This window comes from Micropterus dolomieu, linkage group LG01 (assembly GCF_021292245.1).
Source record: "Micropterus dolomieu isolate WLL.071019.BEF.003 ecotype Adirondacks linkage group LG01, ASM2129224v1, whole genome shotgun sequence".
In the NCBI taxonomy this organism is placed as follows: domain Eukaryota; kingdom Metazoa; phylum Chordata; class Actinopteri; order Centrarchiformes; family Centrarchidae; genus Micropterus; species Micropterus dolomieu.
In genome coordinates this window covers 25,423,275-25,447,118 of record NC_060150.1, presented here as the reverse complement: position 1 = coordinate 25,447,118, position 23,844 = coordinate 25,423,275, and the positions used below count along the sequence as shown (strand labels likewise).

The 23,844-nt window shown below is 39.2% G+C and overlaps 1 protein-coding gene across 3 annotated transcripts in view; it reads right to left on the bottom strand.

The window, feature by feature from the left end:
- The window catches only part of slc12a7b (solute carrier family 12 member 7b), a 79,304-nt gene extending 56,723 nt beyond the window's left edge, over positions 1–22,581 (bottom strand). For all 3 annotated transcript variants that reach the window (XM_046062255.1, XM_046062227.1, XM_046062236.1), the window contains exon 1: positions 22,347–22,581. In XM_046062255.1, coding sequence (XP_045918211.1) covers positions 22,347–22,566 — 220 coding nt within the window. In that variant the 5' untranslated portion in view covers positions 22,567–22,581. The remainder of the gene's footprint in view (positions 1–22,346) is intronic.
- Between the last annotated feature and the right edge of the window lie 1,263 nt (positions 22,582–23,844).

Here is a 23,844-nt window from a genome sequence, read left to right as displayed (position 1 = left end):
TGAGCGTGCGAGCGTACATATGGCTCTTTCTGTGCCTGGGGGTAGATGTTCTGCCCAGGAATGTCGTTCTCTCTCACACACAACAAAAGCCAGCAATGTCTGCCTTTGTTCAAAGAGAGGAGGAAATCCACAGCTGCTCCAGTGAGGAAAGTTTGTGCGTGCAAAAATACACACATATGCATTTCCTCACTTCCTATGCAGTGTTATTTGATCCTACGTGCACAGTCAGAAATGGGCAGGGCCGATTTAAAGACGTATAATGGCCATCTAAAGGCATACCCTTATAGAGGGTTAGTACACATACATGGAAATGCTGACACACGTTCAACTTCTGCATTATATGTACATCCCATTATCAGGGTGCTGTATGTTACTGCAAAACATTCAGCTAGAGAGGGGGATGGGGTGCATTTCATGCTCTTATCTCTTAAGAGCAACATTAGAAATACAAGGTGCAGTGTTTACAGAGAACAACACAGAGACAATGTGTTCAGAGGATGATAAAAACCTCATCTTTCCTGTGATTTCTTTTCCACCATCATTCAACAGAAGGATATTGCTGCTCATATTCAAATCCACCAGCTGACCTTATCACTAATTCAAAAACAATGAGTCATTTCCTTAAGGTTAGGAGTGCACTGAAAGAGATACTAAGTATTACATCTCACCCCAAGGAAACAACACCCATGGATTATAGAAAATGCTGAAAGCAACCTTGCTTGAGTAAGAAACAGTGAATGCAGATGAGCAGTTCTTTCATAATGCCACAGCCATGGAGCCTCATTGGCTGCTTAACATCTGGAGACCCACCCAGAACAAGTTCCACTCTCCCCCTCTTAGTTCCCAAACATCATGATGACACACAAGATCAATACAGCCAACAGAAGGTAGGGGACTAGGAAAGGGAGGAGATGGAGCAGAGTGCAAGACAATCGATGAGACAGAGACAGGCAGGCAGAGTGATCACCTTACAGCAAAGCATTGCCTCTTTTTTTTAGCACTGCAACTTGCACTTATGAACCATCCCTTAAGCCTAGTTCACACTACATGATTTTAAGGCCCAGTAACGCGACCTAGCTGACGTTCCGGGGGTGATCAGGGCCAAGGTATCCAATTGTTATGCGTGAACTACTCAATGGCTCATCAAAGAGGCTCGCTATAGCATCGTCAAAGCCAGACAGATATCTAGCATGCTAAATATCGGGAGCTGTCAGCAATTGCACATATTTTTTACTCACCTCAAGATGGACTATTCATGTAGTCTGAACAACACAGAGATCTGCCGATGTTGAAAGTTGTGTAGTCTGAACTGGGCATTAGTTGTGCTGCTATAAGCCACGACTTCCAGGAAACTTCCCTTTATGAACTAAGCTCCTACTGTCCCCATTCTCCTGCTCAACAACTACTGCTACAATTACTATTGTTAGTCCTATTATTATTATTATTATTATTATTATTATTTATATTTGTATTATTACCACTACAATTACTATTATTTTGTGTCTCCATGTGGAACTTCTATTGTGCTACTGTGTGTTCTATTTCCTCCTGATCAATTCCATGATCTGACAACTCAGTATTCACAAAGTATTATGCTGCTGCTAAGGTAACAAAGACTGCACTCACCTACTTCCTGCTCAGTGGATGAACAGTGATGTAACTGGCATCCACTGATTAAGTGGCCAGACAGTCAGGCTGCTTCTCATGGACAACCATTGCATACAGGCCAGGAGGACAATGTCCCTTTTATGAAAGAATATAAACTACACAGACTGAAAACTAGGCTAAAATGTTGTGACATAAGCGGTTCTCACACAGTTTTTCACCATGTCACGTTTGATGCAAAATTTCACAGCAAAATAGCACAATATGAAAACACAGGAACACATCCTGTGTTCACAAACAATGAAATAATTGTATCACATGAATACTGTTCTTCTGTAGCAAAACAAAAAAGACTTATTTGGAGCAATCCCCTTTTCACCGTTCACTTGTACACACTGACAACAAGCAAGCAGTTTAAACATGCCCTAAATAATAACTACTAAGGATTAAGGCTGGGTGATTAATAAAATTTTATTTTTCAATTGTGTCTCGAGCCAACAAAATGACAGGGGGTTATAACTGCTGTAACTTGCTAATCACCATTATTAGCTGATTCTTATGGCATTTAAACTGCATAAATTAGCCACGCAGCTTGTGGACTTTTCCTCTAGTCATTATTTATTATTTATACTTCTTTATACTCTTCCAACAGAACACCATGGTTGAAATTCAGCGTTATGTAACGTGACAAGTTCCCCTGTATCTCCTCTGTTCAATAAATGTATTGATTGAGTCTACAAGGGAAGATAATGGAAACTAGATTTGCAACAGATATACCAAGTACAGCCCAAGGACACAACCCAGGATGTGGACTGGAAATCAGTTCTTTCTTCTCGTGGAAACTTCCTTTCTTTCTCACCAAAATGGAGATAATTACACATTACAAATTAATTACTGTATATTAGACAGTTGTTTGGCCTCACAACTCCATGATTTATATCCTTAAATGACTCACATCTAACTCAACGTTTCATTGTATTGCTCCTTTTCTCTGTCATGGTTTTGATGCTATTTGATAAATTAGACTTGAACAGATGTTTAGGGGTCCAAAATGGAAAAAAGTAGTTTCAATATTTTTCATAAAAGGACAAGAGAGATATCCATTTAATGCAATTAGTTGTATGGATTCAATTAATGTAATATGAAAGCACATGATGCCTAACCTGCTGTTACTCCCAAATATATTGACAGGTCTTTTAATATGACCAGTACAAGTTTGCAACGTTCTACACTAACCAATGTCTTTAGTAAACAAAGAATAAAAATAAAAATAAAAGAATAAATAAATAAGTACACACACACACACACACACACACACACACACATACATATATATATAATCATTTATATAACATAATCACATACATATATAATCAGTTTCAAAACGTGTTTGTGCAAATTGTTCTGCAGAACTGGGACAAAGGAAAAAACAAATCTGTTCATTCGACAGTAGCAAGGTAGCACAGTCAGAAAACACAATTTCAAATAAGTGACATCACCCATCTGCCCTGCACAAGAGCCTACAACTCTGGATGACAATCTCTGTTCTGATCCCAGGGGGCAGGAGGAACACACAACCTTCCTATGAGGATCAATATACTGCATGACTCTCTGTTAAACTGTGTAAAACATAATTCAAGTTGCATAAATTAAAATATAAAGGAATCAAGCTAGAATCCCGTCTCTTCATTGTGTCATGTGAGTTTGGGTCATGGCCTTTGTCACATGGCATCTTTCCTTCTCTCTATTACTTCCTCTTGCTCTGTCAGACACCAGAGGGTAGACAAAAGAAAACCACTGACACTATACTGTACTACACTGTAAGCTGTTATAGCTTAAGTGTTGCATCCAGTAGTGCAACACAATGGCATCTCACTGGAGTCTTTTTACTTGCCACCTGATAAATGCAAAACCAGTATTCTGCTGTATTTTAGCTTTTTATGATTGGCCCACTAACTCCAACAACTCCTGAGAACATTTTCTTGGTATTTTGACTCTCTCTTTACCAGAGGCTTGTTTACTTCAGCCTTTAATTCTGCCTTTTGAAACAGGCCAGGTAGTGTGTACAGTTGGTCTGTATGAGATTGTCTAACTTACATTATGAATACAGTGTGAATTAGATGCAACACACAGCTGAAACTGTCCCATACAGAGAATAGGCCTAATCCCTAAGCAACATGTCTGTTACTGTTACTGTTAGCAGTCACATACTGTCATCCACTGGCAATATGGCTTATATCTTATATAAGATATAACATATCTTTGACTGGCTTCTGGTGTTCTGCTTTTCAAGACTAGTCTCCTCACACAGCAGATAGCTGAAGACTAATGGTGACCCTCTGTTGCCCCCATTTGATCACATCTGGAAATACAGTTACACCACCATCATGATAAAATATGGACAAACTAGTATTTCTTCTATAATTTGTACACATTTAGACCAACAATCTAAAATAAAATTAGCCATGTACCATAAACCAAAAACACCTAGCAGTATTAACAGTAACAGTAACCAGTGGCAAATGGAAAGGTCATTTTTTTGCAAGCACTGACTCAAGTGAAACTAAGGGAAAACAATGCCAGCCATCATATTCAGTCAGACTTTTCTAATGTCAGACTGTGAAATGGTGACTGAACCTTTTAGTTTCCTTTTTAAACAATTCCATGACTTTTGTTTATTGGTCTGTAAAGGAGGCCTTAGCTAGGTGTAGTCTGCTGCAATTTTTTGAAAAATCTATAATAACTTATATATATATAACTTACTGAATACCAAATCCACCTACCTCATGTACATAACACCGCACATAATACTTATTTTTTCTAGCATTCTTCACACTCATCACACTATGCTTGTATGTGAATACATGTGCACCTGTATATCACATCCACCTCCGACATAATAATAATAATAATGGTAATAATAATTTACCCTTGCATCCTTTGCACTCTGCTCAAGGCACTATTGTTTCAATCTGTCTGTTTTGTTTATAGTGTGTATATATGTGTTCTCTATACCATGGCCGGTGTTTGATTTTATTATTGTATTATTGTATTATTTTATTATTGTATAAGTAAGCACATCGTGAGCATTGTACAATCATGAGTCAAATTAATATTGACTCGTATGTGTACACATACCTGGCAATAAAGCTGATTCTGATTCTGATTAGGGATGGGGATCGTTCATTTTTATTGATATTGATACCCTTATTGAGTCTGCTTAACGATCCAATTCTTTATCGATACCACTATCGATACTTTACTATTATTTAGTGATGGTTATTTGGTAAGACCAGACCCAACGGGCATGAGGTAGGCCTGCACGGGAAATATTCAATGTGCGAGAACGTTATAGATGACATATCACTTGCAATAAATAAACATATATTGAAGGGTACATATTAACTGCCTGGTTGTTTTTAATTTAATATTTTAAATACAGCTAAATGTTGTTTCCAGAGCAGCAACATTAATGTTTACAGCAGCAAAGTAACTCAATAACTTTATCTGACATCACAAGGAGTGAGTGACGTTTAGAAAGAACAACATCAGTCTGTATCAGTCCCTCCTCCTCGCTCGCTGCTGCAGGTAACGTTACCAGGTAGAAGTAGGAGCGGCTGGTGTGTCTCAGCCAGCAGCTGAGTTTTTAAGACTACAGACCAGTCTGTGCTCCAGACAGACAGCTTTCTATTTAGCTTGTTTTTAACATTTGGCTAATGCCAAGCTAGTGTTAGCTGTGCTTGTATTAGACATAACGTTACAGGATGAGATACTGAGGACAGAGATGATTAAATTAACCATTTCTACATGTTTAACGTTACATTACAGACAGGTGTACTGATAAACTATTGTCTTTTTACTTGCGAAGGTTTTATTGCACGTACTTACAGTAACGAGCGTAGTTGTCATCAACTAATGTTACCGTAGTTTGGAGCTAACTTAACCCTCACCGTATTTCACCGCGACGGCGCCGCCTCTCGCTCTGCTGCCGCTGTGTGTGTGTGCGTGACGGCAAGTTCGAATCATTTGACAGACTCGTTCATTAAAATTAACTAATCTTTTTTTGAGTCATTTCGTTCATTTGAACTAGGCTGGTTATTGCGGCGCTGCAGCTCTCTAGTGGGCGATTAAAAAACAGCGCGTTCTCAAACACGGAAGGCTGCCTGGCTTGCTTTATTTGACAAAGTATAATGCATATACAGCCATATAAAGGCTTATGTATATAATTACTATCATTATCTCTGAAGTGCTCATTCATACAGTAGCCTGACGTCCCTATCCATGAGTAAAATATTAATATAAGATTTGCGTATATTGAAGTAATGAGCTTGATACACTATCTGAATAAACACACTCTTCAACCAATTTATTATTCAACCAATTTAATAATAATCTGGATAAAGCCACCAAGTTCTTAAAGAACTCCAGCACAGAGAGAGGAACAGAGAAATAAACACATATAAACGCAGCAGTTTGGCAGGTCTGGACGCAGAATGGGCCACATCAGGTCCTGATTCTGCAGAGAGAAACACACATGAACACATCGCTCTCAAACACGGCCAGGTTGTTCACCAGTCACGAGCTGTGAAACAACAGCACGGCTCTGTTGATAAATAAAAAGGAAAAGTTACGTTGCATTCTCTGGCGGACCTGGATCAGCTGTTAGCTGTTTACAGAGCTAACGCTAACGTTGCTACGTGGCTGTGTTTGATGGGGTGTAAGTGGTGTCGTAGACCTCCTCCCCTGTTAAGCAAGGGTTTCTCAACTCGGTTGTAAATGGCTTCCTTGACACCTCTTTCAAACCATCTGTCCTTTCTGTCAGAGATGTTTCATTACTTCCCAGGAAACTAAACAAACGTTCAGTTTTGGCCTCGGGTGAAGAGAAGAACGATGGTTGTTCAGACTTGGCCTCGGGTGTTTCTAACAACCAATAACAGTCGTTGCAACAGCCAGGAGCACTAACGAACCAGCAGTATCGATCATCTTGACAACAAACCCACAGAGGTTAAATAACTGAGTTTCCATACCAGTCAGTCAGAACAGAAGACATCTATCGGATGAGGGTACAAAACATCTTCTAGTATCTATCTCGATTTTAGCCTTCCTTGGCTCAGGAAAAGTAAACATCACTATGCATGATCTGACGCGACATTAAGTCTATAATGCATACATGGACAGCTGTAGCAGTCCTCAAACATCTCAAATAAGAGAACACATGCCTGTCAGTCATCCATTTATCAGTGTAAGTAACACAAAATGCTCAGGTGACACTTATAAAGGCAAAAACGTTTCTTCTTTATATTTCTTTTTAACTTTTTTCTGCAACTATACTGTAATCGGGTGTGCAAACTCGTCAGGAGTGAAAAAGGTGACAAAGATATCTCTGATCACATTGATGAAAACTACTGTGACTGACGCATTGTAGTTTGTGGCATAGGACATCGTTTTTGAACCAGGGACATGTACACAATACACCAGCACCACCCACACAACCTACACCACACTTAATGACAACAAGATTTCTGAAAAATATAACTTTAGTAAAAGGGGAGCCTTTTGCTCTTGGGAGGAGGCGACTAGAAGGAGCACTCATTGGCACAATGGCATCCTGGCTCTGGCTAAATCTACATCTGTCCACTGCAAAGGCTCTATCCACAACCTGGAGGAGGAACTAGTATAAATGAGTGTATAAGTATAATGCTATAACATTAAATGAAGAGTATAGTGTTCATTTAATAGTATACTGAATATCCGGTATACCCACTGTACCTCGGGTGACAGAACTTATACCATCACAACCCCCTCCCTCTGGAACATAGTGGAGGGAGGCTTCACTAAAGAAAATATTTCTGGGTAGATTCGACGCAGAATTAAAGGCAGACTGTCAGTTGCCACATCTCAACCCCTAATCAGGACTAATTTCAGGTTGTTACAACTTAGACTACCATTTCATTATTTGTTTAAAGCTATGTGTAAATAGATTCTAAGTGCTTACATTACGGTTGATACGAGTTCCATCTGTTGGCTATGGAAATTGAGCAAATAAGGTGATGGCCTTTAACAATTGTTTTTAACAGTAGCAAACAGTATATTAATATTAAGAGAGTTAGGAGAATTGAAAACTCAGGTGCACTTTGCTCTCAACTCCAGTGGCCAAATCCATGCCAGAGTGTAGATTCACAACTAAAACTGTGTGTAAGCATGAAAATATGCATATGCATCCTTTTCGCTAGATAGCGCTGCATATGCATGGTGCTGTTTCAAAAATCTCAATCAATGTGGAACTGGACACACACGAGCCTAATTTCTATTCACAGTTTGCTCTAAATTGATGTAGAACCCCCCAATCCACCAAAGAAAGAAACAGAGACTGGAGCATACTGATAGATTTGGAGCCCTTAAATTGTACAAAGAGACTAACTTTTCAACCACAGTCAAAATTTCAAATTGGAAGAAGTGCAATTTCACAGATTGTAAGTTAACTTTTAATGCACTACATGATGTGTGCAGAATGAAGGAAGATGTCACAGTTTCTCTGTTGACTTGCTAACAGCTTGTAAACTAAAGCTCTCAGTGTTACCTACTCTTGTAAAAACAATACATGTTGTTCTGCTGCTGTTGTGTTGTCAAACTTGGTCAGTGAGTGTCTAATGAGCTTGACTGCTCACTTCATAGATGAAAAATGGAACAGCGTGCAAGTTGTCGTAAATGTGAAAGCCATGAGTGGATCACACACTTGTGAGTACATTTGTTCTTTGACATGCTAATCGAGTGGGATATAGACGCCGAACGTGCGTTGCTGGTGCTACGGAACAGTGGAGCCAATATGGGATGAGGTTGGTGGAGATGCCTGACCTCAGCTGCAGTGCTCACACCCTCCAGCTTATCTTGAACAGAGGCCTCCAGTCATGGAGAGCTGTAGGTAACATCCTGGCCAAGCTGAAGAGGTGTGCAACCCATTGTGGTCATTCAGTCCCTGCCAAGCAGAGGCTTTGACAAATTCAGAAGGAGTAGGTCTACCTGAACACAGCATTCTCCAGGCATGTCCAACCAGATGGAATTCCACATTGCATATGTACCAAAGGAAGCAGGAGCAAAAAAGAGCTGTGACGATATACTCTGGGAAATGCGGAGGAGTGGGACCTCGAGTGAAAAGCTGATTAACACATTGTAAGCAATAGCACAGTGTCCCTGACCATCTCTGTGAGGACTTGTAGAGCCAGTTAACAGTGGCAGGGCTGTCTGAGGGTCTGTATGAGGAACTGGAGCGGTACCATCAAGATCCTGTTCTAGATCAAGATTCCTTTTATTGTCATTCAGCAAAACATCAACAAATATGTCAAGCATGAATTAAATTACGAGCACAGCTACTTTAAAAACACAGAATATAACAGGGTAATGAAATTAAATAAAATGAAAAAATATATAAATACTGGTAAAAATTTTCATCAGCCTATTTATACACACTGTGATGTATTGCATGTACATAAATAAATACATAATATTGCACATTTTCATAATAAGGTCCAGTTTAGTTGTGTGTAGTTGTGTTCAGCAGTCTGATTGCAGGCGAGTAGAAGCTGTTAATATACCTGACAGAGCTGCAACACATGCAGAGTAAAATTCTTAGCTTTTGTGTTTAATTTGTTAAAAGCGGTGAAGAAGGAAAACTTATTCTTAACTGTTTATTATTTATTGAAAAGTTTTATATATTGTTTCTCAGTTATATTTTAGCATTATTTTAAATTTATTAGTGAAATACTTTGATAAAGCTCTCTAACTTTAGTATTATTTACACAGACTGTTAAAATCAGCCTCAACTTGAAGTAAGTACAAGTGTAAAATGTATTTTTTTAATCATTAAAAATTATATTTATTGATGTGCAACTGTTTACACGTTCAGTCACTGAGACTCTGGACTGATGAGTCAAAATTTGACAGTAGCAGAAGGCAGTTTGTTCACTGAAGGGCTGGAGAGCAGTACGCAGACGGACTACGTGGACTAGGGCTGGGCAATAAAACAATAACGATAATTATGGCAATATAATTTTCCTCAATAACAATATAAGAAATGTTCAATATATCATCAATAAATATTTGATTTAATTCAGTAGAATCATGATCGAATTAGCACTTTTTCTATTAAGATATTTATTTTGTTGAGGAAAAGGGACATAGAAAAGACTTACTAATGATATTTTTTGAAAAAGATTTTCTCATAATTGTTTTGAATATTCTACCTCAGATTTCTGAAGCAATCCGCTGTTTGGCATCAAGTGCAATTAACCTTCTGCCCTGGTCTTTAAACTTGAAAGAAATAATGATTAGACATTTATCGTAATAATTATCGATATTGAATGATATGAAATTTTTTTATCGTGATAACATTTTTGGCCATATCGCCCAGCCTTAATGTGGATTTTCGGAACGAGTGTCCGTGATGAAGTTCCGCCCCCACTGTGCTGAGAGTCTAGCTATGGCCCCGCACCAACCACACAGCAAAAGTTATTAAAAACTGCGTTCAGCGCAGAGTAGAATAAGGAGATCTTGAAGTAACGGTATGGCCCCCAAAGAGCCCTGATGTCAACATCACCTCTCTGTCTTGGATTACGTGAAGACAGAGAAACAACTGAGGCTGCCTAAATCCACAGAAGAACTGTGGGAAGTTCTCCAAGATGTTTGGGCCAACCTACCAGCTGAGTTCCTTCAAAAACTATGTGCAAGTGTACTTAGAAGAACTGATAGTGTTTTAAAGGCATAGGTTGGTCACACCAAATATTGATTTTATTTGATTTTTCTTCTGTTCATTCTGTTCGCTGAACAAATAATTTAGGCATCAACAAAAATTAACATTACAAAATTCAAAAAGATAGCATTTATTGCAGCAGTATTGTACTGTTCATGTTTATGTCTCCACACCCTGTATGTACTAGAGTCTATGCAACAATTATTTGCCAAAAGGTAGATTTTGTTCTGCACAAGCCTCATTTGGCTTTATTTTGTATTTATTGCAATAGCAAAGGCAGAATGGCAAGAATGACTCACAGTAAATACTGACCAAGAGCTGGAAAACCTTGTGACCCTGTGACAAATGTAGAGAACCTCCAGGGGGGAAAACACATCATGTAGTTTTTCCCACGTCGTCTGTTCAATGTCTATTCAGTACTGGTGGCTTTCAGCTCCTGGAAAATTATTACTGTTCTAACCACAATGCATTGTGTGTCTGAAAAAAACCCTTAAGGTAGGAGGCGTCAGTGTGCACTTGATCCAAATACTGAAGGTCCTGATTCAAAACAATTACATAAGTTATTCATATTCATCTTAAATTATTATATGATATGATATGAATAGAGCCTGACCAATATCAAACTTTTAGGACTTTAGGACTTCTAAGACTTATCAATTTCGATATTTGAAGATTTTAAAATCTGATATGCCTCAACATAAACAAAGATTATCCCTAACATGTGTTATGTTATAACATCACAGAATGCAGAACAAAAGTATAACAAAATATTTAAAGTTTTAATATCTAAGAGTGAAATGTTTAAAACTACAAAAAAGATTTAAAGATCCATTATAAACTACTATAAGTACTACTACTAATGAACATTACAGGAAATAGTGTACGTAGCCTATTGCATGGCCTTTAGGCCTAAATAAAAAAATACTAATATACTACATCTAGTATACCAAAAAGAATAATCATACCATTTACAGTATTAACTCATGTCATTACAATTTATATATTACATAATAATAATAAACAGGACTCTCCTACACCCACAATGTATTTTTTTTTTTCGTGCAGTAGGTTTTACATTACACATTATCTGCCACAATGAGTATTTTCAACATAGCATATTCACATCTAGTTTATCCCTTTAACAGCACGCTTTTCATTTTATCCAAAGCTACAAGAATTTTTCAACCACCTGCAATGATATAGTACGGTGGCTCCGAGGTCTCAGTGAGGAATATTTTTTTGAGGACTACTTTGCGGGCCTGACTAATAGTGAAAAGCTCATAAAATAACCTACTGGAGAAGTGCTTCCACTTGGCAAATTAGGTTTCCAGGTTTCCTTTATGGCTCTATCCCGGCTGTCTTCCCTCTCCTCTGGAGCCATCACCCGCCGTGGTGCCTGGTCCTTTTGGATTAAAGCCTACATAAATATGCCTATTGAGCAGTAGTAGGCTACTATATCAACATAGGAAATGATCCGTTCAAAGTAAAATTCAATAAGCTGGAGTGTTGCGCTGAGAGCAACTCAGCATACACAGCTATGGCTCAGAAGTAGGCCAACGGAAGAAGAAAAGTATTGCGAGGTAACGCAAAACATTTTGCGAGGGGTCCTCAAAAACAAATTCTTAGTCCTCAAAAAAATATTCCTCACTGAGCCCTCGGAGCTACTTTAATATAGTGACCCAGATACTAACCCTACCCCTTTTTTAAATACATTTTTTAAATTTAAAATTCTTTAAATTAAACAATATATTAATATTATATATATATATATTATATTGTTTAAAGTATAGTGAAATATAAGTATACTACAAGTATACTACAAAACAAAACAAATTTACTTAACAAATTCACAATTTATAAAACCTAAGCCATCCATCCATCGTCAACCGCTTATCCTGTGTACAGCTGGAGCCAATCCCAGCTGACATCGGGCGAAAGGCGATGCCACAGTCCAGTCCTTGTGAAGCTCCCCCAAGTTCTTGAATCAAGGCTGTGGTAACCCCTGTTGCTTGTGCACCTTTTCCTACAACACTTTAACCTTCCAGCTTCATGAATATGCTTTATTAATTGATACAGTACTCTGTAAACAGTTGACTCTTTCAGCAGTGACCTTCTGTGGCTTACCCTTCTTGTGGGAGGTGTCAATGAGTGTCTTCTTGACAACTGTCAAGTCAGAAGTCTTCCCTATGGTTGTGGTTGTGTGTCCTGAACCAGACTGAGAGACTAAAGGTTCTTCTCAGGTCAACATTTCTGTATTATACATTCATTATTCTAATATTCCAGTGTTTCGCGCTTATTTTTTTCACAGAATGACAGTCAATATTGACTCTCAGCTATGTACAGTGTTTACCTCAACAACCCAGGTAATGACTTTTTGTGAAGGTGGGTTTTCCGACATTAACAGTTGTGTTGGAAAGATTTGTGCAGCGGTGTCTGAGAGAGAGAGAGAGAGAGGGAGAGATACTGCTATATAAAAAATATATAAAAAATCACATATCAATATGTGTCAGCATTGATACTTTGGCGGGCTGCCACAAACAAATCAATGTATGGGAAACACCGACTGAGTGATGATGTAAACGTGCTCCGTTTGAGTACACCAAGAGGGCGTGTGGGGGGGACCTAATACTGTCTGCGGCAATCACGTCAGCGTGCCCTGCTTCTTTCCGTCTCTTCCTGTATGTCTGATCAGGTGGCTTTCTCCATCAGTAGTAGGCTACATTGTATAAAGTCACCGACTTTCTTCCACCCGCAGCATGTTGAGGAGGCGTGTTGACAACGTAGCCTATCAAAACAAAACTAATGTGGTAGCTACTAATGATATCTGACTGGTGTGTTCACTGTTGCCCTAGTGTTTTGAAAAAAATTCAAAAAATTCAAAAAGATTAATACATTCGTAAACATTTTTGTTATTTCTTTACAAATGGCAATGTATTCACACAGGTAAGTATGTAAGTTGTTTTTGATGAAAGCATATATGACACATTTTTAATAGTCAAAATTTGCTGTTGTTGATTTTATTGTCATTATTATTTCTTACTATCACCATCATTATTATAATCGTCATCATCATAATGTATTACCCTAATTGTTTTTTTTTTTCATTATTATCATCCATCCATTGTCAACCGCTTATCCTGCGTACAGGGTTGCGGGGGCTGGAGCCAATCCCAGCTGACATCGAGCGAAAGGTGGGGTACACACTGGACAGGCCGCCAATCCATCGCAGGGCCATTATTATCATCATTAATATTATTATTATCTATAGATCACTGCAGATCTGTCCCTTTTTGGGGGATAGTCTCTCCTTGCTTGCAGCTGAAGAATGCCCATAGTGACACACGGCCTAATGCAGATTTTCATTTCTTTCACCTAACAGTTACTTACTGCTGGATGGAGTTTCACTCTCGCTTCGTTCTGCATCTGACTTTTCTCTATCACAACCGGCAAAATCACCAAAATTCTCCTCCTCCTCCCCCTGCTCCTCCTCAAACACGTCTCCCACAGCCCATGGCTAGCGGGTCAGCAGTCACATCATAATCTGGGTGTGAATCTTCTAATTCATTGTTGTTTTCGTCCTCAAAGTAAAATGTCGCTCAGCTCATCAGTATTATCACTGTCTGAAGTGCAGCTTTGGAAACCTTTTTTTTGTGGTCCACACAGAGGCAAAAAAACTTTTTTAAAATACTAATCCCATAATGCATTTCGCCTCCCCACTGGTATTTCAGCAAATATCAATGCATTTCATCAGTCACGTGTCTTGAAAAAGATGACATCTACTAGGGCTGTGCAATTGATCAAATGTTAATCACAATTTCGATTTTGGCTTCCAACGATTTTAAAAACAAGTTTATCGAAATAAAAGATTATTGTGCCGCGTGCTTTTTCGCAATGACACTCATTTTGTCTTGTGTTATAAATCCAGCGCACCCTTTCCTTTACAGCAGCGCCCCCCGCCCCTCCTTAAAAGCCCAAACTCCCTCAGCCAGGCTGTGATGTTTTGTTATGTCAGGACCACCCCTGCTGTGACACCTGCTGTGACATCTGTTTTGAGCATGACTGTGCTTGGGAGTTATTTTGACCTTTTGGTGCCCATCTTAGGCAGTCTCGACCACCACCCAGCTTGAACCCCGGACCTCGACCCTTGCCCCGCTCCACCGTCCAGCCAGCCCCCAATTCACTAACTAGTCACCATTATTAGCTTAAGCCTATGGAATTTTACACTGCAGAAATTAGCCTAGCGGCAAGTGGACTCTACTTACAGCTTAAGAATTTACATATTATTTATGCTTACACTAAACCAGGTGTTGTCAGTGTTGCTTTACCTGATACCTTGTCAAATATTCACCGTACCCCCGTCTTATAACATAACCATATTTATACTTTTCTCACCTTTGGTTTAAATAATTGCATCTCCTGACAGAACACCACGGTTGAATTAGAGCATTATGTAACATAATGAGTTGTCGTCAACTCGAGTTCACAACCACTGTGCTGTTGTCATCCTCTTGCGCTCTAAGATGCTGTTTAAAGTTAATAATATTCAGTTACTTTTTCTTATTTATTGGGCTATTTGGGATAAAGCACAATCATTTGAAGAAATTAAGCCTTCAGTTTTAGTGCATGATGTAAGTATTGGACTAAATGTGATTTATACCTGACTAACAAAGAGCCTAACAACTAAAACTACAGTAAATGCAACAGTGAAACATAAAAGTGTATGTGAATGAAAGTGTACCATTCTGTGACTAACAACTCCTGTGTACTGTGTGAACACATTTATTGTAATATAAAAAAAGTATTAATATATACAAGCTCAGGATTGAGCAGTGATTTTGCAGCTGAAATTGACACTGACAGACTCATGTTTCTCCCAAAGTCAATTAACAAATGTTCACATCAGAGAGGTTAAACTTGCATCACCATTATGGTGATAAGTATACTGTTAAACTGGGGTAATGCCCTTGGGTGAAGGGTGTGACAACACTGTTGCTCTCCCAACAACAAATGGCCAAAAGAACTTCATGAATAGGCAATTTCAAGGATTAGGCTAAACTGTTTGTGTTTGTCTGCATTTCCCAAAAGAGGAGGAAAGTTCTCTAAAACCCTTCTGTCTGACCCCTTCTCCTGAGTGTTGCGTGTAAATAAGGTGACTGGAACAAACACTCCACTCAGGACTGGCAAGGGAGGGACTGTGAGGCCACTCAGGAGCAGAGCAGATATAATGGACGTCAGGGCCCAGTTGGTGTCCATGTGCTGACTGCTGGGGTCCAAATAAAGCAGAGGGCAGCACATGATAGCCCAAGGTGCATGCCTTTTAACACATGAAAGCAAACACATGCATGCAAACATTAACACTGTGTGGTGAGGACATTCTGAAAATTCACCCACCTCAAATCACTAACAATAACTATACTGTATTTACCATGTAACCCCAGGCTGCACCTGAAAAATAACAATCCTTTCCATACATTTCCCCATGTTTTCTGTGTGTGTCTACATCTGGAGCCAAGCGGTAGTAAAATACATCAAACAATCAAAGGCACTCACTCACTCACACACACACGCACGCACGCACACACACACACATACACACACACACACACACACACACTGTATGTATTAACCTCAAAGACCTTGACATCTATGACACCTAATGGACGTTACAATAAAAAAAAGTGGTTTAAGCAGCCTGAAACACATTACAGTGGTTTTGAATTTTAACAAAACTACCATGTACATGAAAACATATAGCGTGTTTGGTTTTGTACAGCCAGTAAGTACTTCCTAACATTAATGCTAACATTACTGGGGTACTCTGGCAATTTAGTATTACACTTCAATAAAGTTGAGGGACTTTTAAGAGGCACATTTAAAAAAAGAATGGTGAAAATCAAAGCAGTATAGTCTGTAGTCTCTCCTGTATTCTGACTTGTAGTCCCTAAAATGGTTTAAGCTGCAAAAACACTGGCTCATACTTAAAACCCTTCCTGTCTGTCAAACGGCAACATGAAATTCCATACCCCCAGTTTGTAACGCAAATATGTAGTCCCCATCCAGGTGCAAGCCAAACTAACCCTATGACATCTCAAACTTCAATAATGTCCTCTGTGGCTGTGGGGAATCTTTGTCAACTGTTGAGATGTACTTCACATTAACTGATCTTGATGCGTAAAATCAGGACAAATCAGTAAAAGTCTGGGCAATTTAATTTAATGGACTTCAAAAACACAAAACTGCTGCAGCACTGTGCTCTTCATCCATCCATTCATTGTCAACTGCTTATCCTGCGTACGGGGTCGCGACATCGGGCAAAAGGCAGGGTACACCCTGGACAGGTCGCCAGTCCATCGCAGGGCCACTGTGCTCTTATTAATAATAATTTAATATGTGTATCTCTTTCTCTGATTCTCTGCAAAGAGGAAATTATAGATAACACCACTGCAATAGCACTCAACAGAGGAAGCATATATTATTACCACAGTGCCTCAGCTGCAACAGGTAGTGGTAGTCATAAAAAGCCTACCATACAACAGTTCAGTAGCAAGCGTGAATAGTGTTTCCCAACCCCAAAGATCTGCCAGTGTGTGAACTGTCAGAGAGAGAGATTGACTGTCACTCTCTGCGTACTGTTGCATCAAGTTGAAATCCAACACCTTTTGGACAGCCTTGCGCCTGCAGCACCTTAACTGTCTTTCACTGCCTGCTTAATGCTCATAAATCCAAACGTAATATAGTCATCCTGCGTATCTGAGGCAAGCAGCAGGGGGCATCCTCTCTGTTGTACCTTGAAACTTCTTCATTTTATTAGTTATTAATATATTCATTACATCTCTAGTGGAGACAGGGCTCCAGACTAACTTTTAACCCCGGACTGAAAAGGTTTAGGGGCCCCGGCAGAAAATTCACGGGCGTAAATCGACCTGCAACACATTTATTTTTACATTTTCCCCATTTTAACTGTATTACTGATAAATGCTTTGGTAATTAATGCAGAAACTACAATGTGCTGTTTTATTTTAGTTCACAGTGCCATTTTAATTGAATGGTGCTTAAACAAATGCACATACCGGAAGTGTAAGTGCCATTTCATTTGTGTATCTGTCTCGGCATATTTAATGAGCTGCTGTTGTGCTTCATTAAGGTGTCATGTTCACCTCGCATGTTGTGGACCACATCTAGTGCATTAGATACAGTTCATTGTGTCTGTGTTTTTGATAAATCTAAACTCCCTCAGCCAGGGGCGGACTGGAAACAGAGAGAGAGGACACAGTGGATGTGTGGATTCTCCTGCTTGCTAGCGTATTTTCGATGCGGCTGGCAATTAACTTCCCCCACACCCACGCACACATTGGCCAACTCTGGCAAACTTGCTCTATTCCTTGCTTTTCAACATGAAATATCAAAAAAAAACATGTTGTGCACTTCGCACATGTGCGAGTAGAAAATGGTTGCAAAATGCAAAAATATTGTTTTTTACAGAGCATATACTTTATACATTGTTTAAACATATATATTCTTAGAATATATACCACATACTTTTAGCCTACAATAATAATCATGTTCACTTTACTTAGTTTACTCCCAGCCTGGCCTTTTTTCACACAGACTCAACAATGAACAAGCAAAAAGCACATTTACAGATCTCCTGAAAGGCTTTGAGGGCAAGCCAGTGACACAAACAGCTTCTATTATTCAGACAAGTTTCTTTTCCACTTTTTCATAACCACTGCTTCCTCTTTACTTTTGCCCTATAAATGTGATTTGCAACGTCAGTGACAAGAGTAATAAAACTTCCCAATTAAGCTATACTATGAAATGTATTAATATTGCATTTGATTACATGACACTGTTTTCTGAAGAACAAAAAGCAACACTCACAATAGAAAACCTTTTTCCAGTGACCTTCTTTATATATGCTTTATATAACTGGCAACACTCAGTCTGATTTATCCAGAACATTTAGGCGATTCATTTGAGTCATAACGAAATCAAACAATGAAAGAAGAATCTTTTTGATGAGCCAGCTGGGTTTAAGTTGCTCTGTGTTACTAATAACACTAAAAGGTGTAATGGAAGATACTAACCCTCCATTATTTAAACAATATCCAGCCTCATTATCTGCTACAGTTATCAACTTCATCATCTAGGAATTGAATTTAACAGAAGCATCCAGTAGCAGTAAATAGATTACAACAAAACAAGTAGGTATCCCCTGCTATCAGTCATGTTTAGATGGCAATACAGTAACTGCTGTAGAGGAAGGAACAGAGGAAATTGAAATCCAAATAATTAACAAAACAAAGGGTCAATATTTAATAATAAGATCCTTAAGTGATGCATGACTCCTGGTGTCCAGTATTTAATCATCCAGCTATTGTACTGTCCGAGACTGTACTTCCCATGACAGAAAGAGTCGCTGACACAAACTCGACATAATAACCCCCCAATACCCACTCTGTTGTGTTAGAGTATCAAATCCACTGTCCAACAGCCAAACTGTCTTTACATTATCCATCTTACCAAGCATTTGAGATGTTAGAATAAGCAAAAGATTGTTTCCTTTTCTAATTTTCTGGATTGATTCTTTTCGATATATCTTTTCGAATTTAGTCTAGAAAATGTCAAAAAGTAGTAATAACCCATCGCAACTTCCCAGAGTCCAAAGGGACATCTTAAACCATCCACAACCCAAAGATATTCAGTTTACAACAAAGCAGTAAAAAGAGCTACTTCTCATCCTTTGAGAAGGGGAGGGACTTCTTCTGCTGCTAAATAGTTCAGTTAGGTCAGTTAAGGAGGACACATTTCTCCACAGGGTTTAATGAGTTAATGAGGTTGCTTTGTCGGTTTTTGTTGTACACTTACATGAAGAACACTGCGTACACTATGTATTTACTTGGTTAATGCGTTAATTTCAACAGGGTAGTGTTGTCTCAAATAAAGCACTGCTGTTGTGCACTGCCGGGAAATTACGATCGCTACGATAGCGCAATACCACCAGCACAATAACAGTCAGGCTTTATCACCCAAAATAAAAAACTCAGAATAGGGTTTTAACTTACAAGGAATTTGCTTTGGTAAGTTCTAAGAATTATGTTAAAGAATTATGTTAAAAAAAGCAATATAACGCAAGTACTGTAACCACAACTGTACACAATGTAACGTAATATTATAAAGCAACGACAGTCCCCTTTCTTACTACTTCTATTGTTTTTGGGGGGTTTTTTCCAACGTGTTTTACAAGTTTTACAAGTCAATAATTTTCTGTGCATCACGAGCTAGATGTCTCTTGATTTAAGTTAAAATGTCTCAAAACTTCTCAAAGCTGAATTTAGTGATGAAATAGCATGTGAATTCTCTGCTGCTTTCCGCCACCCCCATGTTGTTGATCCCACCCCTTCCACTATGTAGCCAAGATGGCTACCGTTGAGGGTGAGAAGTATTCACCGTCCACACTCAACTTTTAGACCGTTATGAGTGCACCATCCGGGACTCATATTGCACAGCATTTTGCCGTACTTCTCAGTGTGAACACACTTACACAAAATAGTAAGTGTAAGTATGGAAGGTCGCAAATTCAGACACAGAAAATGAGTGCTTTATCAAAGTGGGCCGACGACGCATCTCTCTGACTCGCTCTCTTTGGTACAAGCTAGGGCTGAATGATTAATTGTTTTCAAATCAAAATTGTGATTTGAACGAACGCAATTAGCTAATCGTGAAGACGGCGATTAAAATGTAGGTTAATTATACAGCACGTCTGTCCGCTGTCAACCCACAGTTGTGAAGTGTTTCAGCAGCGCAGTGTTAAGCCTGCCCTACGTTGTTGTTAATTTGTCATTTTGTGTGCTTCAACTATTAAAAACAACTCTCTGTAAACCCGTTCTGTTCCGCTCTGTGCAGGCTACATTTCCCACATGGAGCATTTCATAATAAGAGCGTTTCACCTGTCTGATTTTGCTGACTTGTTCAGATTTTCTTGATTTGTTTAGTTGTCCTTGATTTGTGTGCTTCAACCATGGTTAAGTTGGCTACGTAGTTAAATTGTTTCTTTTTTTGATATACGATCGGGAGTCTGCACAGGGTGTTTTATTTTGAAAATCGACCAGATTCTCTATGCCGTTCTGTGTCTGGCTTTCTGTCCAGTTCATCTGCTCTGTGCTGCTTGATGCGGCTTCCGTTTGAACGTGACTGGCAGTGAATACTGAACTTAAGCTAAACTTAAAACAATCAAAAATCGAATCGTAATCATAATATCTGATATCTGATAGATTTTTTCCCCAAATCGTTCAGACCTGGTCCAAGCTGGGTTATATTAGCTCTTATCCCGACTCTCTTCCTGAGGCTATCGCACCACTTGTGATGGAGTTTGGTCCGGTGGGTCTGCTTAGGTGGTCGGTCGATGCCGTGGGCAGTGATCGTCTCAATGTCCACTGCACTTAATCCAGTCTCTGCCCTTCCTTTTCTGACATTAATCCATGTATTTCTGTCATAGGCTGCTGGCAATTGCTTTCTACGAGCCAAGAGCAATGCAAGGCAGGTGCAGCCAACTAGCTAACAGAAGTATGGAATTTTAATCTTTTATTTTTTATAGTGTAATCAAATACTGTTCCGAATGTACACAAAAGAAATGGAACACATCAGTGCTTTCAGTACTTCTTGCCATCGGAGGCTATGGTTAGAGGCCAGAAACTAATTCCTTACCCACCAGCATCTTGTTCTGGCCAAGGGTCAGTGAGACATTTTTTGTTGGACCTTACAAAACACCCTAACACCTCTCACCAGTGCACTAATAATCACCAGTGTGATCTTTGTAGGCTAATTTCTTCCATCCATATTTTTCCATTTGTTTCATGGTAACATCTTCCCCTTTTTTCTGTTTTTCTGTGATCTATGTAAACCTGTGTGAATCAAAATAGAAGAGCAGGGAGTAAATGAAGTGGAAAGTAGGGACCCATGTTCATTAAAACAAACTCTGTTCAAAAGAACCCACATCTAGTCACCTATTTTAGCAATGCAAGAGTCTGCGCTCCCAACGATTATCAATCCATACACACAACAGATTGTCTATGCACACACTAAGCCATCAGCACACTGTAATTTAGTATGCTTCCTTGGCCAGTGTGCCAGGCAATTATTCCGGCACCTTCTCAGCCTGTTGCTATAGACACACCTTGTTTGTGAGCAACTGGCCGAACAAAGCGTGAGAATAAAGACTGCAGCCAAATGAAGAGGGAGAGACATATCCAATATGATGCAACAGTAACTCTACAGTGGATTTCACAAGGAAATATACATGAAATATCATTTCATGCATCAAGTTAAAATTTACTCTAGAAATGGAAGCACACAGTGAGCAAATGGTACAATTTTAACCACACAGTAGGCTATGCATTACTTTTCTGAATTATCATTATTACACTATATTGAGTTTAAATAATAGAGAGGAGGATATATTGTTCTGTTTTATATTGGGTTCTCTCCATTATTAAAAACGCACGAGTGCTAAATCGTAGTCACATCAAATGAGCTTGTTTTCTTCCTTGTCATAAAGTAAAATAAATAAATAAGTAAGCACTTGCTCTACTCACACTCTTTAGATAAAAGAAGAAACTGTGGTTCCTCTAAGTTAGAGAATGTACAGGTACTTTAATTTCCGTTTTCTTGAAGGCAACCAGTAACATTTTCGAGAGAATTGTCTGTTAGTTCCGTTGTGTGCCAATATCCTCAGTGACTCTTTGGTGACAAATGACATTTTCACAACAACGTAATAAAAGATTGTTGTACAGCACTGTTCAAAACTTTTTGTGACTTACGATAGGTGTCATGTCATCTACTCAGCCGTAGCTTCGGTTATGGGCTAATGACGCCCCGGCTTTATTACATAATACAGGAGCACAAACACGGCACGAGGGCATGCGACGGCTAATCTTCTGGTAGATAGATGAGATAAGAAGTGGGACACGGAGTCTGTCACGGACAGCTGTCTTACCGTATTTGTTGGGCTCCCTGTTGTACTCCAGAATGGGCACCACGGGGTCCTGCGTCTCGAACACAGAGTCCTCTCCCGCCTCTTCTTCCTGCCCTGTCCCACCGCCGCAGCTGCTGCCGGTGTCCGGTGCGGGGTCAGCGACAACTGCGTCCGAGTGCTCCCCCTCCCCGGCGACCCCCACTCCTACGCCCACCGGGACTACCACAAATCTTTCGCCCATGTCCCTCTTTCTTCTCCCCTCTTGTCGCACTTCTAATGGAGAGAAAACACACCGCCCGGCTTACCTCTGCGGTTCACACTAGATGAGAGCGAACACGGGACAGTTTCGGGACAGACACTCACGGGCTGATCAGAGGATTGATTACAGTATAGACGTGCCCGCCCTCGGCCTTAGCTCATTGGTTGAGAGGGTCAAGGAAGACTGTCAATCACCCCAGAAGCAAATCAGAGTGGCTTAAATGTGTAAATTGTAGAATGATGGCGTTCTATAAAAAAATATATAAATTTAATTATTTCCTCCCTATAATTGAATTTCTCTGTAATTTATATAAACATAACATGTCCGTCTGATCCAAAAAATATATAAAATTAAAGCTACCAAAAACAAATTTCCTCTTTCTGAGAACTCTAGGTCTATATAAGACTACATAAATTCATTCATTTTTATAAATAGGTTTCAAATGGCTTTACTGAAAAAAGGGGGGGAAATGCCTAATACTGTTTCAGCAAAATATTTCCTCCAGTCATCAAATATTTGTGAATTATATATTATGTCATACCTGTACAAATATATCTTCTTTCTTTCATGGTATGTTTAAATAAATTATTTTTGCTTTATGCCTTCATAATGAAGGTGGGCCAACTAGCAAAACAATGCAGCTAAACAGAATACTCCTTAAAATAGTTCATGTGTCAGCTGTCACAGTGGAGCACATGTACTGGCATGTCACACTAAACTCATTACAAGTTTCTTTAATGGTCTCAAAATTATGGGGTAATTAACACTCACTCTTTACATCCTCCACTATTAATAGCCTGCTACAGAAACACAATGAATCATTCTAATTTAAAAATCTGTGATGGTTTAGTCATCTGCCAACACCTCGCCATAATAACTTCAGTATGTTACGGCTTAGAATAAATGATTCGTCAATACCTCAGGATAGGATGACCTCTCATGTTTCCAAGCAGTTTTTGATACATAGCAGGTCTCCTTGTCACCAAAAGGACAAAATCCAGGCTTTTTCAGATTCACACTTTTTTACTTTGACAAGCATCATCCAAATTGTCAATACACACAACAAACAGTATATGTCTTGCATTTAAGTTTCTACAGCTGTTAGTTTCATAGAAAACAGATGATCATCTGGTGCTGGAAATTCAAGATCAAGATAACCATGCTGTTTTCATTAATTGTTCCTTGGGCAAAGACCCAGCTGTGCACCAAATTCAAGGGGAATCCGTTCACGTCACTCTGACCAACAAAGATTTCACAGAG